A 17,620-nucleotide genomic window follows, 5' to 3' on the forward strand; every position below is an offset into this window, starting at 1 on the left:
ATTATTAAATAAACATTAGTAATTAATTAACTAATTATTTAATTATGTAACTAAAAGTTAATAATTTAAGTAGTAAAAGGAATATGAATAAATTATGTATATATTAATTATTTTTCTTAATACACTAATTAATTACTGATAATCTAATAAATATGAGTACATTACTAACATACTAATTATTTATAATTAATTACTAATTACTATTTATAATTATTTAGTATATTAATTTATTATATATATAGTTTAATTACGAATGTACTCATTAATTATAATTTATCTATTATTATTATATTATTAATATATTAATTTTTATTTGCTAAATAATTATCAATTATTAATTACTTTATACATTAATCTAAGATTATTAATTACAGTCATCTTAACTACCCACAGAAATTCAACATCATAATTTATCAAATGCTATTACATTATTTTTGAAACTAACAATACTTGTATAATTACAGTTTATTAAACACTCAACCACTTTTTATAACAACTATTTTTTCTTTTAACATAACTAAAATTAATTTTTTTCAAAATCTGCAGTATTATTAAACTGGTCCTATATGTGATAGTGAAGAGTCCAGTACGTACGGGCAGCGCATGGACAACATTCTGCAGAAACGAATTCGTTTTGTGCGTCAAAAACGAGTTTCTAGAGTTTGATGTGCGATTTTCCGTCTCTGGCGTGTGTAAACGGAATCTAATTTTTCTAACCCAAAACTGGTGAAAAGTGGTGTAGAAAACGTTTCCATGTATAATAAGACCAAGTCATCGTGTCATGCATACATGTACACAACTATTCATTATATTTGTCTTGTCTATGGTCCAGATAAAGTCTTTTCTCAGATCAGCCAAATTTTCCAAACCGTGTCTCATATTTTTGGCTTCTATAATAGTTAGAATGAATTCTGTAGAGTACTTTACCCAAAAAGTCGTGCATATATCCATTGATTTACAATAAACGTGTGGAATCTGTCTGTCTACCTGCATGTCCAATACATACATACATACATATATATATATATATATATGACATAAATACGACATTTCACCATGACGTCTTATTGTTGCGTCGTACTCTCTTTCATATATTACGGGAAAAAAAGTATTATCTTTCCTCATAATGTTGTCATTCATACAGTTAATTTCTTTCATGATGAAGTTGGAAATACAAATTTATATATATTATTAGGCTTACCATGACTTTGCCACGTAAAAGTGCAACTAATGATTTCCATACTAATGTTTCTTCAACAAGGTCCATATTTATACCTAGAGAGCGAGCCAAGTATAAAATATATTATTGATCTAATTCTCTTACGTACTGTTTGTGAATGCTCCCATAATGTTGACGTCATGACTCTTTTTTCTGGCACGTACAAGTATAAACTACCATGTTTACACACCTAAAACAACATATGGTCTTCAAATTATCCGTTGTATATTTGGCATTACCTTTCAAATTCTTTAGCAAAATTACACATCACGAGCTCACGAAATGCTTACTTTAATAGATATTAAGGGTTCATTTAGTTTGTTGATTTGAGTTTTTAATTCGAGTTGAGATGTAACTTTATGTGAGAATTTTTATTATAACAAAAAAATTAAATATGATTATTTTTTAGAGTTTTTTACTGTAGTAAAATTTAAATTCTAATTTACTTCTTTGATTTGTTTAGTCATGCGCTATTGATAGGTTTTTCCTCTTTGAGAAACCATTATTACACAAATATTACATATATAACAATTTTATGTGTTGATGGTTGAAAATAACCAAACAAGATAAATTCAATCGTGTTCTTATCAAACTAAATCTCTCACGTATGAACAATAAATTAAACTATAGCAAACGAAAAATTTAAAATGCTTCATACCCAATAAATTAAACTATATTTAAATTACTAAAGTATAATAGCGATAAAACGATAAGGATTTCTAGGTGGTGAAATTAGCGTATGTATACTTTTCCTTGATATACCCCTAACGTAGTAGTTACCTTTGATTCAACATATCTTAAAAATTTTCTTTCTTTTCAGTTTGAATTTGAACAACAGAGTCTTGGAGAATATTTTCTATGATTTCAAAAACCTAAATAGCCAGTTTGTCACTCTCCTGTAGTGCCTCGACTACGACCTTAATTTTACTGTTTGCCAATAGACGCAATTGAAATTAGCCACCCCCAAGCCGTAAAACAATGTTAGAGTATAGAATTATGGCTGGTCTACTTGTTAACAGCTTAACTTTTAGAATGAATTGATAAATTAATATGGTATCATAGCAGAAGGTTCTGAATTCAAATTTCAAAAATTGTACTCTTAATCCCTATTAAATTTGTGATTACGCGTTAGGCTCTTAATATGTTTAAAGTAATTTCTTGTGTTGGGCTTGATATTTACCCATATGTTTATGCATTTTTGACCTACACGTGAGTAAGAGTATTAAAATATAAAACTTTTCACAACTTAAATTATAAATTAAGTTATTTTGTTATAGTGTTTTCTCATACAAAAATTTAAATTTTATTTTTCTGTTACAATATTTTTTCTTACATAAAAAATTTTAAATTGTAACTTGAGTTTGAAAAACAGAATACACACTTTGTAGATGGAGTGGCCAATTAACAAACAGTATGCATGAAAAATACACTAAAAGCTTGTTTTTTTATATGACTTGAGTTATGACTTAAATTATATATGTGAGAGAAAAATATTATAATAAAAAAATTAAAATTAAATTTTTATAAAAGAAAATACTATAATAATATGACTTGAATCATGAAATGAACATGTACCCTAAATATTAAAAAAATAACGTTTTGAACGAACATATGATCATTTTATCAGTGCGTGTGAACTCAATATAAAAGTCACCGTTAGTCAAGAACTACGGACAAACATCACCATTAAAGTTCAACTCAGCTAGCTCTTCCCCACAATCCAAAAAGTCGTGTTACTCTCAAAAACAAAATGACGCGACATTTCAGTACAGATTCTTGTTTCTTAGTCATAGGAGCCAGCCAGGTTTCGTTTAAAGAGTGGTGAAGAATAAAAAAGAAGTAAACAAGCATAAAGAAGTCGTGCAAGTACTGTGCGCCCCAACATGTTCACATCATATAAAAAATAACGTGCGTGGAAAACTTGAAATTTCAGTGATTTTCATTTTACTGATTTAAATTTTAAATTTTAAATTTTTACAGTTAAAAATTTTTAAAAAATATTATATTTAATTTTTTGTTACAGTTAAAAATTCTTAATAAATATCACATTTTAATTTAAATTAAAAACTTAAATTTATAAAGCGAATGAGACATATATAACAAAACTCTTCTATATTTTTGCAAGCTAAATCGGTCAATATCTTACCAACCACGTTATATATAGATAATTTGTTTATTTACGCATGATATAATACATATGAGATAACACACCTTACGTGGGTTTTGTGATGTAATATGCATGCTATAATATATATATATATATATATATAATTAGTGCAGCCCTAATTGGATTGTATATCACGGTTGTTTGCTTTTGAACTTTGGCTCTTTTCCATTACAGATGATTGGATCTTTTTACGTTGTTTCATTTGTATATATAATTAATATTCTTGTAATGTTCCCTTGGGTTGGAGATCTCCAAAAGCCCAATTATCAAGATACTTGCTATAATGTCTAGGGACAAGGTACTTTGTTTTTAAATAAGACCGAGAAAGACCTAGAAATTTCTTGCCCGTGTAAAAAGTCTTTGGAGATTCTGGTGGATCATCGTCATATATATTTGTTGTGTGGAAATTAAGTAGGGTATGATCTCAGTTTACTTGTTCATTAAGTAAATATTAAAAGGGTCATTAGATTTTATTTTTCTAACTGAGCGTACACACCCAGCCAGCCAATTGAAAATAATGTCCGTCAATCATGCGCAATATCCTAATAGTACTCTTTAGTGAAGATCTGATTTAAAAATTTGTACACACTAACAAATTTAACGTGTGTTTGGCATTGCTTCCTAGAAACTGTTAGCGTTTTAGACGCTGTTTTTGGAAATATTTAGAATGACCTTCTTGACGAGCTTTGAATTTACAGAAAAACTTACCGTCAAAAACAACAAGTACAAATACGTTCCATAAAAAAAACATAGGAATTATTAAAAAAAAAAAAAAAAAACTCTACTAAAAAGACTTTGAAACTTTTACTGGAGTTTCCATAAGATTTCACAAATTTTAATTGTTCATTAGTAAATTTAAATATTTTTCTTTGTTAGTATATATATGAACTCTATTAAATGTTAATATCTTTTTATTCTAAACTCCGCTCGAAAGGTTATGTTTTTTTCTGCACAAGTAAATGTTACGCTAAACAGGCCTTTAATAACCAATTAACCATCCCTTCGGAATATACTTAGATAGAAAGAAAATTAAGAATAGTTTAAGAGGTTGGTGCGTTATTTTTGGCATGCTTTGGCATTGTGATCCAAATGATCTGTTTAGCTTCAGATTTAAGATCTTATGATGATCTGAAATCTGCTTGTTTTAATCATTGCTTTTGATGATCCAGATAATTTTTTCCGTCAAGAGAGAATTACAGATTTTACCTCCTTAAGTATTTGACTTACTAAAAGTACCATTTTTAAAAAACTCTACCACTTGACTAGTTTTAATCTACAAAAAAAAAAAAAAATATACGGACTAATGTTAAGGGATAGAAATAAAAGAGATTTCATTTCAAATGATATTTTTAAAAATTGCTCTTTCTCTTAAGGTCTAAAGTTCAGCCAAGCCCACTTTAAAAATAGATGGATCATTTGAAAAATACGAAAAAATTACAAATTTTAACTCTTTAACTACCTGACTTAATAAAAGTATTATTTTTAAAAAAACTTTGTCTCTTAATTAGTTTTAATTTAAAAAATAGAAATATATTAATTAATATTAAGAGATGGGAATAAAAAGGAGATATTTTCATGGGTATTTTTAAAAACAGAAATAGTAGAAAATATGCCAATATGAAAAGTTTAAAAAAGTATATAGGTCAATTTTTAGTTATAAAAATTAATAGGTCATAACTTGTCAAGTTATGATTCATAATCAGATAAGTTATGGACAAGCTTGTCAAGTTATGGTTCATAGCCAGACAAGTTATGGACAAAAACCGTAAATTATGGACAATAATTTGTCAAGTTATGGTTCATAACCAGAAAAGTTATAAATAAAAATAATAATTTAACATATTTATTAATTTATGTAAACTATTAACCTATTAATTTTAATTCATCGTCTATTTCCCTATTTCTCCCTTTTAAAAATTGCCCGTACTTAGTCTGGCTTGATGGGCTCCTATCATTGGAGTAGGCCCAGTAATGGGAGGAAGGTGGAGTACAACTTTTCATAGAATTTGGGCTTCCTTCATTGTCCTATGGCCCTTTAAGAGACCCAATTGTATAGCTCGTTTCTTTTCTGGAAAAGAAAATTAGGAAACCTGTTAATTCACCTCTTCGTTTTCTACCACTCTCATATGATTCTACTTTCCTAAATATTAAAATATAGTGAAAGAAAATGGGAGCAAAAATTTTGTAGTGTTTGAAAAAGGCACTAGATTCTCCAGACTTCAATTAAAGCAAAGGGGATGTGGAGGGGGCGTGGTAGTTGCGTTTTTCCTCGTCGGGTGGGGGGCGTGTTCTCGTCTGCTGTGGTTGGATGCGGCAGAGGCTCGGCTCCTTGTCGATGATTCTTTGGCTCACTTGTCGCATTGCAGCACCGTTGCTCATCTTTGATGGTGTTCAGCATATCATTAGAATTCCGATTAGTGTCATTCGAGTTTTACCAGTTTGTTTTAATTTATGTGTCTTTTAAATAAAGACGTTGATGTTTCCGCCTTTCAGTAAAGGTGTTACTTATAAGCCTTCCTTTAAATTGAGGGTATTATAATTGAAAATGAACAAGAAATTAGCTTTTTTAAAAAATAAAAATAAAAATAAAAATAAAAATAAAAAGTCTATGTGACGCCATATTGTTTCTAATTGGACTAAATGCACTAACACTTAAATTGTAGTGGAAAAGTTGTTCTATGACTTGGTAAATAATATTGAGAGTAGATAAATCTGATTTCCAAAATCCATGATCATTAGACTACACGTAACACACTGCAGGATTTTAATACGGAGTCATCGTCAAAAGTGGATATCACCAAATATTACACACACACACACACACAAAAGAAAAAAAAAAAAAAAAAAAAAAAAAAAAAAAAAAAAAACACACTTGTTAACATATATAGTGAGTGACACAATTCGATTCATTCATTCATTCATGATTTTTGCCGACAGCGAAAGTGCTAACTGCAATGCACAAAGTTTTTATCATGTGGCAAAATTGTCGATGAAGCCAGTTGGGTTTCTTTCATAAGCCTGCATTAGATATCCCACAAATTTTAGTCAGATGAGATAATAACACATTATGCATAGAAGTACTTTTTGGCTTTTAGTTTTAGCCTCTCCTTTTCTTCACACTCTGGAATCAAATTTCCAGTCGGCATTGACAGGTGCCGCTAATTCACCGTTAAAAAATATACGGTAATGATCATCCGAGGTTCAATACTTCACAATCTATTTTAGGATCTCTATACGATGAATGTAATTGTGCGGTTTTAGGTGTTTAGTAACACAAGTGATACTTGAGTTTATCTTCGAGTAAATTGAGTTAGGTTATTTTCATTTTATTAATTAGTAGATTTTGAGATTTTTAAAATGACGAAAATGCGAGGCCTGATGACACCGTATATTTTGAGATTTTTAAAATATATATATATATATTTTTTTTTTCTTCTGCGAAAAAGGAAAGAAAAAAAAAAGTGGATAGGATTTCGTTTAGTATCCTTTTAAGTGTGTGGTATGAAGTTTCTTTCAGAAGAGGCTAAAATCTAGTTTTGTTTTTTTTGTTTGTTTTCTTGACTTATGATTCTGAGCTTCATGAAATGTCAACGTCTGAATTCATGACAAGGCATGTCACTGAAGGCTTACGCTGCCTAACTAGAAACCTTGAATAATATCAAGCAAAGCAAATTTTTTCTTATATATATATATATTGAGAAATGTTATTTGTTGTATATAAAGGGTATTGCCGTATTAGTAGTAAAATCAAAATGAACTCGTTACCGTGAATTAACTTGCATATCTCATTTCATTATGATAGGATCAAAATCTTCAGGTCGTCTACTCCAAATACCACTCAAATTCAAAAGCGCAGAAGGATAATGAGAATGATTGCTAGAGTTTGAAATGGTTAATCTCAAATGGTCAAATGGCTAGTTTAATGCTTACATCTATGGAAACTACAAATAAGGACAGATAATAAAACACTCTTTCCAAATTTGTTTTGACTTTTTAAATCATCATCCATCGAACCGCCCGCAATGTTCCGCAAACTCTATCCTATCTAAACGGTCAAACTGTGATTATTTTTAAAAATTTAGGATCAAAGAATTCAAGCTTCAGACTTTTTGTGTTCTATTTTGTCATAATAACAATGATCATTACTTGATTATTTGACATTTTCTTATCGCAAAGCTGAATCAAAACCCAAGTAGCTCTAGTCTAACACAACACGAATAATACTACCTGGAGGCTTCTCGCCCATTCTCTTCTGAAAAATGCGGATAGATAACGTTGAAAAATAAAGCAAACTACTGAAGTTCTGTCTAGTTGCCATACGCTTTTTCCAACAACCAGTTTATCGACTTGGGTCATTTTCTTCCCCTTTTATTTTGTTTTATTTTATTCTTTTCTTTTTGTGAAGCACTGAAGGCATTAGGGATACAAGACTGTCAGATGTTTATTTTCTGCTAGGTCACATTGTCTCAATTCGTCACGCTTTCAAATGTTTTGTGGCCAATTTTCATTCGTCAAGGAATTAAATAGATATTCAGCTAGTTTGGTAGTACTGTAAATTATGAAAAAATTACTTTTAGCTATGCTGAAAAAAAAAACTGTTATAAAAAACAACTGAGTGTTTGGTAAACTATAATCATACAAGTGTTGCTTGTTCTAAAAGTAGTGTAATGACGTTTGGTAAACTATAATCATACAAGTGTTGCTTGTTCTAAAAGTAGTATAATGACGTTTGGTAAATTGTGAGGTTGAATTGTTGTAAGTAGTTAAGATTACCGTAATTAATAATATTAAATTCATATATAAAGTAATTAATAATTAATAATTATTTAGCAAATAAAAATTAATATATTAATAATATAATAATAATGAATAAATTATCATTAATTAAACAATTAGTAATTATTATTAATTAATATATTACATATTGATAATTATAATTTGATATTAATTATTAATTGATTGATTACTATTTATTTTTATTTACTAACTATCTACTAATTAATCGATTATAATTAACAAAATATATGATCGATATATTAATTATTTATTTAATAACCTATTATTACTTTTTTTATTGTTAATATGTTATATAATTAATTTTTGAATTTTAATCTTTAACTAAATAAATAATTACTATATCATTTATTATTTTATTAACAAAATTAAAAGCTTAATAGTAATAAATTAATATTTAATTAATAATTAAGTAATTACTGTCTATTTATTAGTTATTAAGTATATCTATTTATTAATTATTAATTAATATATAATATAATATAATTAGTAATTAATAATTAATTATTTAATATAACTTTATTAATAATCATTAATTATACTATGTTGATTTAAAAGTCAAAATTATAATTATGCTGCTACTGATTTTAACTGTAAATTCTTTAAAAACTCTTTAAAATTAATTTTTATTAAACATTATTATTAGCTTCTCATCGTTAGAGAAGTTATTTTAGGCTCTAACAAGCACCACCAAACGCACTCATTCACTCTTCCTTATTTCCGCCAGAACTTTAAGACCAAAATCCACCGCTATGGGCAATGACTTTTTTCCATACATCACTAAACTCCACATTTTTTAGTGGACAGAGACGAAAGAAGTATGTGGAAGGTTATCACTATTCATGTTCCTGTCTTCATATCTATTAAATCCCTGTGCAACCTTATTCATTTGCATGTACTTGATGGAAATGGGATATATATATATATATATATATATATATATAAACATATGTAGGAATTTCTTTGATGGGATTAGAAAAAATAAATTATTAATAGTTTTCTATTGTTGACTGTTGAATATGTATTAAAAACTGTCTGTTTTACATATTTTTTTTAATCTGATATGATTTTTAATAAGATTTAACGGTCAAAAACATACTCTATCAATAGGAAAGCCCTACTAGATAAACTTATGTATGCAGTTTTATTTTAGGAGAAAAAATTATGTTAAAAATCAAAGAAATACGAACACTAATACTAACTCAAATGACATTAAAATACATGAAATCTTGATCGCGGGTACTAACTGATAATTCTAATAAATTCGAATGAAACGTTTAAAGATTCAAATCACATCTGAGGTGAAATCAGAAAACAAAATATGCACGTAATTATCGAACACGGTTTTGAAATCAGAAAACAAAATATGCACGTAATTATCGAACACATAAAATGACTTTTCCAACGAACCACTATGATCCATAAAAAGGCTCAATAATTGAGATCAAGAGGCTTAAAGTATTAATGCCACGTACAACACTACACAAACATCCTACATGGAAGGATTGGGAAACCACCGTTGTTAACTTAATACACAACAAAACCATAAACATAACCAAACACATGATGAAGACGCTCCAGCAACAAAATCGACCACGCCATCATTAGACAAACATAAAAATTAAAATTAGCAAAAACAAGTCCCTAATCACATGAATGACGAACGAATTTGGCAGAAAAGCAAAAGCAATGCCGCCCACCGCCCACGCTATGTGCCCATCCAGAAGAACTGCAACGTCTAGGGGACGAAAACCTCAGAGCTAAAGACCTGTCGGAATACTGATGATCCTAAAGAGGACGACTTTAGCAGCAATGAAACGCATCCCAAACGAGACCCAGAGCTCTGCGCAAGCCATCTCACCCACCACCATCAGCAACGGTAAATCCACCGCACGATTGAGAAACAAACATCTATGACTAGGAGTCCGGTGAACCACCCGCATGAGGTACTGGACTCGGCCCCACCAAATTGTTGGAAAGAGGCGGCGCTAGAGAAGGGAAGCATTTTTTTGAGAGGGAAGGCAGCTAGAGTCTACACCACGAAGCAGTGCTTAACGTATACACTTAAAAAATTGTTTGGTTCATGAATTATAATTATTTTTAATTTATGTATATTTTTTATGATAAAAAATACTGTAATAAATTATGAATCATGATTCAAATCATGATATGAATTCCTTTACTAAACATCTCCTTAATCTTGTTGATGAATATATATTATATATTATTTTATTTATTTAAAAAAATTTTAAGTTTAACTATTATTTTTTTTAATTTTATTATTTATGTTCCTATAGAAAATTTTAATACTATTATGAAAAATAATCTACAAAATACAGAATGCAAAAAAATAATCTGTAAATTATAAAAAATAGCTTAGACAGTATTAATAATAAAAGATAAATTTAACAAGAATAATAAATAAAATTATATTATTTTATTAATGATATTTTTAAAAATTTTTTTGATGACATTTATTTTATAAAAAAATGACGTAGTAACAAACAGTGTCATTGGATTTCTCCCATACTATTCACTCTTCACTCGCAAACTATTAAAATCTGAAACGAAATCAGATTAACGGGTCATTGACTTTTCTATAGACAGATATATTTCCTACTAATGAGATATTTTTGAGGTCACTCAGTGGCTACTGATCACAGTAACGCGTTTTTAAGTGACATTTATTTTAAGAATTTTATATAATTTAATATCATAATTTTTAATTTTATAATAATATTTTTTTAATAAAAAATTTAAATTTTAAAAATTAAAATTATAAATCATAATTTTAAATTTACGAATCAAACATAACCTATAATTTGGCTCATCGGTCTAATCACCGAGCCCCATAAAAGTAAAACTAAATCTGTCCGTTCAGTTTGTTAATTTAAGTTTTTAATTTGAGTTGAGATGTGATATTATATGAGAATTTTTTACTGTAATAAAAAAATTAAATGTAATTATTTTTGAGAACTTTTTATTGTAATAAAACTCAAATTCTAAACTCGAATAAGCGAAATGAACTGAGCCTACAACAAAGCAGTCTTAACTTTTAAACTCATGCGTTAGTAAAAACATCCCAAACAGCTCAAAACTGTTCCATCCGATTTTTAAAACATCCTAATCCCAGAGTCCAGACTATCATATTATATACAAAATCGCACGTAACCAAATATTTACCCCCCGATACCAAAACAAAAATTACATCAAAGTAAAAACCGATTGAGAACCCAAACTACGATTAGTTTCGATCCTTTCGTTCCTTTCCCCGTAAAGACGGCGACGTTCGTTGCGGTTTTTTAACATTCTTCGCCGCCCAGTACTACTTTTGACTTATTGCAGTCAACATGGTCACCTTGCCACGTCCAAACGATGTCCTTCAACGCCGGCCTCACGTCCTCGTCGCAGAACTTGGCGTACTCCAAGGTGTCGCCGGCCGACTTCGAGAACTTCACGACGGAGATCTCCGGTGCCACCTCGAAAACCTCCGCCGTCACCGACAACCTCCCCTTTCTCCCCTCCGACCTCCCCTGCAGCCTCACCTGAAAATCCTTCATCCTCACCACCCTAAACCTCAGCCCCTTCGCCATGCTCTCCAGCTTCGCCATGACCGCGCTCGCCGTGCACCTCGACGTGAACATCGACGCTGCCTTCTTCTTGCTCTCGAACAGGCTCGACAGGTCGAACCCGGATGACATCGACGAGATCAGCTCGAACGCGTTGAAGAATTTTGGAGACGACGCCGTTTTATCGCCGGCGACGTCTTCGGAGGCCGGAGGTAACTCGGGGATCGAAAACGATGGAGGCCTCGAGAATCCCTTGCAGAACCAGGGTACGCGCATGATCGCCTGGATTGTGATCCTCCGGTCGGGATCGGGGACGAGCAATTTGCAGATTAGCCGCTTCGATTCGGCGGTGAACCACTTTGGGCACTCGAACTCGGCCTTGAAGATCTTGCGATACATCTTCATCAGATTCTCCTCGCGAAAGGGGAGAAATCCGGCGAGAAGCACGAACAATATCACGCCGCACGACCAGATATCGGCCTTGGAGCCGTCGTAGCCCTTTTTGCGGAGGACCTCCGGTGCGACGTAAGCAGGGGTCCCACACTGGGTGTGGAGGAGTCCGTCGTGGCGGAGCTGCTCGGGGAGGGCGGAGAGGCCGAAGTCGGAGATCTTGAGATCCTCGTTCTCGTCGAGAAGGAGATTCTCCGGCTTCAAATCTCGGTGGGAGACGCCTCTGCTGTGACAGAAATCGACGGCGGAGATCAGCTGCTGAAAGTACCTCCGGGCCTGATCTTCCTTCAGTTTCCCACTCGCGACCTTGGCGAAGAGCTCTCCGCCGCGGACGTACTCCATCACGAAGAAGATCTTCGTCTTCGTCGCCATAACCTCCTTGAGCTCCACCACATTCGGGTGACGAACCATTCTCATCACCGAAATCTCTCTCTGGATCTGATCCATCATTCCTTCTTTCTTCACCTGGTCCTTGTTTATCACCTTTATCGCCACGCTATCTCCGGACGCCATTTCTTTCCCGTAGTAGACCTTCGCGAAGGTCCCTTTCCCCAGTAACTTCCCGGTTTCATACTTCCCAAACACCACATGCCTCTCTGCACCCTGATAACTCTGACTCTCCTCCATTTTCGTCTCTCAATTCAAACTTCAAACATAGATGTATTACTCATAATATTAAAGGGAATCCAGGATAAGACGGCGGAGAAACTGATTTCAATGGAATCCATAAACAAGGGGGAGTTGGGAAATAAGAAGAGATTAATTTGGATCAGATGAAAGCGTTGATTGGAGGAGATAAAGGCGAGGATTTAGAGAGGGTGGCTCGGGGCCATTGGAGCACCTGGTATTATTATCTTGATGGATTTGGAAAGCACACAGAATAATGTTTTGTTTAATTAGAGAGTTCCACAGAGAAAGAGAGAGAGAGCGAGAGTTGGTATTTATTGAGTATAGAGTGGAAATTTTTGATTGGACAGAGGATGCGTAGACGCGTGGTGTGAGGTCCTACTTGCAACGAATCTTTTATGCAAAGCAGAAATAATTTTTTATGAGTCCTAATTATGTCATATACTATAGGGAATAAAACAGATTAATAATGTTAGTTTTGTTGTACATATCTAAAAGCTTATTTTCGAGGGGAAAAGAAAAAAACACACTACACATGGAAGCTTATCAATATATCCCGAGGAGTCAAAATGTCCTTTAAGATCATATCCCCTCAAAAGTAGATTATGGATAAGAAAAGATTCAGAGCTTGTTCAGTTGTCTTTTTAAATTATGATGATTTAAATATAAATTTTGAGTTAAATTTAAATTATAATTTGAGTTTGTGTTTGGTTATGTACATTTGAGTTATGGTTTTATATTATAATTTTTTTAAGTTTGTGTTTAGGTAGATCAAAATTTAAGTTTGTATTTAGATAGTATTTTAATAAAAACTTAATGATGAAAGAAAATTTTAATAGGGTATATGAGTGGAGTTTTATTCGTCTTTTCGTTGTGAACGCATAAAAAAAAGAATCATTTCAATCAGAATTAAAACGAAAAAGTTATAGCATTTTTAAGAATTGAAAAAATATTGTTCATTAACTTGAGTTTGAGTTTAGAAACTTAAGTTGAAGGAAAAACTTAAACTCATATTTTAACTCTAAACTCAAATTAAAACTTAAATTTTATAAAAGAACGGAACTTAAATAAAGTTATAATTTGAGTTTAATTTTTTTGAGTTTAGGTGCAAATGAATAAGTCCTTAATGATTGAGGAAAATTTTACATACCACGGAGAGTTTGCCCAATTGGAGCTCTAGACATTCCTTCTAATTTTTTTTTTTTCCTTTTAGTAAGCAAATGGGAAAAGAAAAGAAAAGAAAAAGGGAATAGTCTATGTATGGTTGCGAGGGGCCATTATCGTGTTTATGTTAGTAGAAAATTTACAAACTGAGGCCCGTTTATTTCGCTGATTCGAGTTTAAAATTTGAGTTTTGCTACAGTAAAAAGCTTTCACAAACAATCAAATCTAACTTTTTTTCTACAGTAAAAAGCTCTCACATAAAATCACATCTCAACTTGAATTAAAAACTTAAATTAGCGAACTAAACGGACCCTGAAATTTCATCAAATTAATTTTTTAAGTGATCAAAATAAGAAATAAAACACTCAGCAAAGAAAAAAACACTGAAATAAAAAAATAAAAAAAAGAAAGATGATTTGACATTTGTCGTCAATCCGTTTGATTACATGTTCATTTGGTTGGGTTGGTGAACGGCCAATTTGTTTTTCTCCTTTCGATAAGTAGTCGTTTTTTTAAATATTTTTATATGTCGTTTATTTTAGTTTAGATTTGAGAAATTACAAGTTATTTAGGTCTTTTTTTTTAGAGTTTAATTTGAATATAATTTTTGAGTTGAATTTGAGTTATAACTTGAGTTGAACTTGTAACTTGAGTTTGTGTTTGGTTGTGTACATTTGAGTTATAGTTTGTGATAATAATCTTTTTGAGTTTGTATTTGAGTGAGTCAAAACTTGAATTTGTATTTAGATAGTATTTTAATAAAAAGTCAATGCTGATGAAAAATTTTAATAGGGTATATGAGTCGGGTTTTATTCGTCTTTTCGTTGTCAACGCATAGAAAAAAAATCATCTCAATCAGAATTAAAACGAAAAAGTTATAGCATTTTTAAGAATAGAAAAAATATTGTTCATTAATTTGAGTTCGAGTTTCTGAACTCGAGTTGAAGGGAAAACTTGAACTTGAGTTTTAGTCCTAAACTCGAGTTTAAACTTAAAAGAACATGAACTCGAATAAAGTTGTAACTCGAGTTGCCTTTTTTTGAGTTTTTCACTCAAAAGAACAGGCCCTTAAATTTTTAAATATTATAGTAAAAATCATGAAACACTATTATGGTACGAGATTAATATAAAAATAGTAGTATAAATTATTTTTACATGAGAGATGGTGTAGACTAACGAAATAAAATTTTGAATGAAATTTTTTGCATTGAATTCTTAATCAGAATATTGAAATTAGTTAAGGAAGAAACTTTTATAAAAATCTAATTTCGAGGCTAAATTTATAATTTTAACAAATATGGAACTCAAGACATAATTCTTTTTTAAAATATGGGGTTCAAAGCATGATTTTTAAAATATTTGAGGTCAGAAATAGAAGAAATGATAAATTTTTAAAAGTTTCTATTAGTTGTAAGAGTTCACCACCCATAACAACTAATAAGATTTTAGCTTAACCAACAAAAAATAAAGAAAGAAAGAGAGAAAATATGATATCAACTAAAAACCTCTCTTTCATCTCTCTCACTCTCCTCAACTATTCCCGCAACTGCCTCAACCCCTTACAAGAAAACCACCTTCAACACCTCCAAACTTGAAATTTCTCCATCCTTTCTCTTCCTAATCCATAGAGGAAGCAAACTCTTGCTTTTCCCTTTGTTTTAAATACGTTTGGTAGCCCAAAAATCCTTCCAAAGTTGCTGTCAAAATAGAATCCGAGAAGAAGGTAAAGCTTCTTTAACATAGAGTTGGGTTTTGATAAGGTAGCTCTGTCAATCATTTTCCTAAGATATTTTCTTCTATGAGCAGCAACTAACACGAATTTCTTGTGTTTTCTCTTCAATATTGTTGTGTGAGAAAATGTGACGGACACGTGGACGAAGTAGACCGCGACACGTGGTCTTAACTAAATCCCCACCAAGCAAGGAACCTTCGACGCTTACGGACCCCTCTTATTTCGCTGTGAAGGCCCAAGGACGAAATCCAAGTTAGGACGACGATCCCTTATGGCGTCGACTGATTGCGCCGTCGACACTAAGGGATGAAGATCTCTCGACCGCAGAAAGGGCCACCGAAGAAGGCGGTTGGGCTAAGCAGTGATGACGACGAGGGGAACGTCCTTTAGAGGACGTAACGGGTTACGTGCAGAAGTGAAGGAGGTCTGCAGGCATTAATTGTAAGCTGTCAGACCGCTCCCACAGGGGACAGAAAAGTATTACGGGGAAGCACAGAGCCGTGATAGGAGACTAATTGGCTGAGTGAACAGTGCTGATTAGTGGGCTACGTTTGGGCCTACCAAAGGAGAGCACTTGAGTGCTTCTACCTATGAAGGAAACCCCCTAAGCGAAGGAAGCCCAATATAAAAAGAGGAAGACCCCAGTAAGGAAGGGGTTCGGAAAAATGACTAAAAAAAGACAGATTTAGTAAGAATTATGATTGTAAGTTGTGATCTTCCAACAAAGATATACAAAATTACAGTGGATGTAGCTCTCATTTTTATATTATATTATAAGATATAACTACTATATAATATATTTTAATTATATTATAATATTGAAGGGTAATTATGAAAAAATAAATAAAAAAAAGAACTTAGAATGGTCGTTCCTCCCATATGAGGAAGGAATGATGATTCACCTAAAATAGGTGAATGACCATTTCTTTTGAATGATCATTCATTTCTTATAAATCCAACCAAACATCAAACTAAAATTTTATTCCATTCCTTTCCACCCAACCAAACACACCCTAAGGGCATTCAAGAACCACAGAAAAAGAGATTTTTTTAGAATTAGTTATGATTTTTACAAGTTCATGCAAAAAGCTATCAAATTCTTGACGTAAATTTTTGTTTGGATTTCAGGCTGATTTTGATGACTCTATTGAATTTCAAAACCTAGCACATAATAGCTCCAAAAAAATCCCCATGAGTCTAATTTGATTTGGCAGTAGTTTTGTAAGTTTTGGAATTTCTTACAATTTATTATAAATTTTCTCGTAACATATGTCGAATCTGCCCAAATGACAGAGTTGGTGCTAAAAAGCCAACTTTTGTAATTTTGTTGTACTCGAGACTTAGGGCAAGTTTTGTGAGATTTTACAGCTTGCTATAGTCAAGATGCTTATGCAATGATGGTCTTTAGAAATTAATTGTTAGGTAGATTTATAATGGGAGATGACTAAAGCCGATATGTACATTATGATTTTGAGCATTGAATGTTATATTTTGGTTTTACTGTGTTGGTATGATTTAGATATATGACCAGCCTAAATGTAAGATGTTTTGTGATGGGATTAAAGCCAGTAATTATTAATAAATAGTTTCTAATTGAACTAGTTACGTGAATCTATCAATTTCTTAAACTTCTTGTTATAAGTTGAGCTTAGAGATTGTTTACTAAATAGTCCCTTTAAGAAGTTGAACCCAACACTTGCTCTATGAAAATTCTAATCCAGATGGTGGAAGTCCAACAGTTAACTTTCACCATTTATCTAAACTTGCGAGAACGAAATTATTCCATAGGCCGTAATCGGTCCATAGACCCGACACACATGATTTTAGACAAGTATGTGCCTCAGAAGAAAAGGCTCAAAATTAACTATGGTGAATGTAATAACAAGATCACGCACATT

General features: G+C 31.7%; 1 protein-coding gene across 1 annotated transcript; it reads right to left on the bottom strand.

The window, feature by feature from the left end:
* Positions 1–11,207: 11,207 nt before the first annotated feature.
* Positions 11,208–13,128, bottom strand: LOC21396401 (CBL-interacting serine/threonine-protein kinase 25). The gene has a single exon (XM_010102737.2). It carries the CDS (start codon positions 12,824–12,826, stop codon positions 11,483–11,485), a length of 1,344 nt encoding a protein of 447 aa, XP_010101039.1. The 5' UTR covers positions 12,827–13,128; the 3' UTR covers positions 11,208–11,482.
* Positions 13,129–17,620: the final 4,492 nt, after the last annotated feature.

This window comes from Morus notabilis, unplaced genomic scaffold (assembly GCF_000414095.1).
Source record: "Morus notabilis unplaced genomic scaffold, ASM41409v2 Scaffold61, whole genome shotgun sequence".
Lineage (NCBI taxonomy): Eukaryota > Viridiplantae > Streptophyta > Magnoliopsida > Rosales > Moraceae > Morus > Morus notabilis.

What these genes read in the sequence shown, in the direction of transcription:
- LOC21396401 (XM_010102737.2), bottom strand. Translation starts at nt 12,826, where the DNA reads ATGGAGGAGAGTCAGAGTTATCAGGGTGCAGAGAGGCATGTGGTGTTT.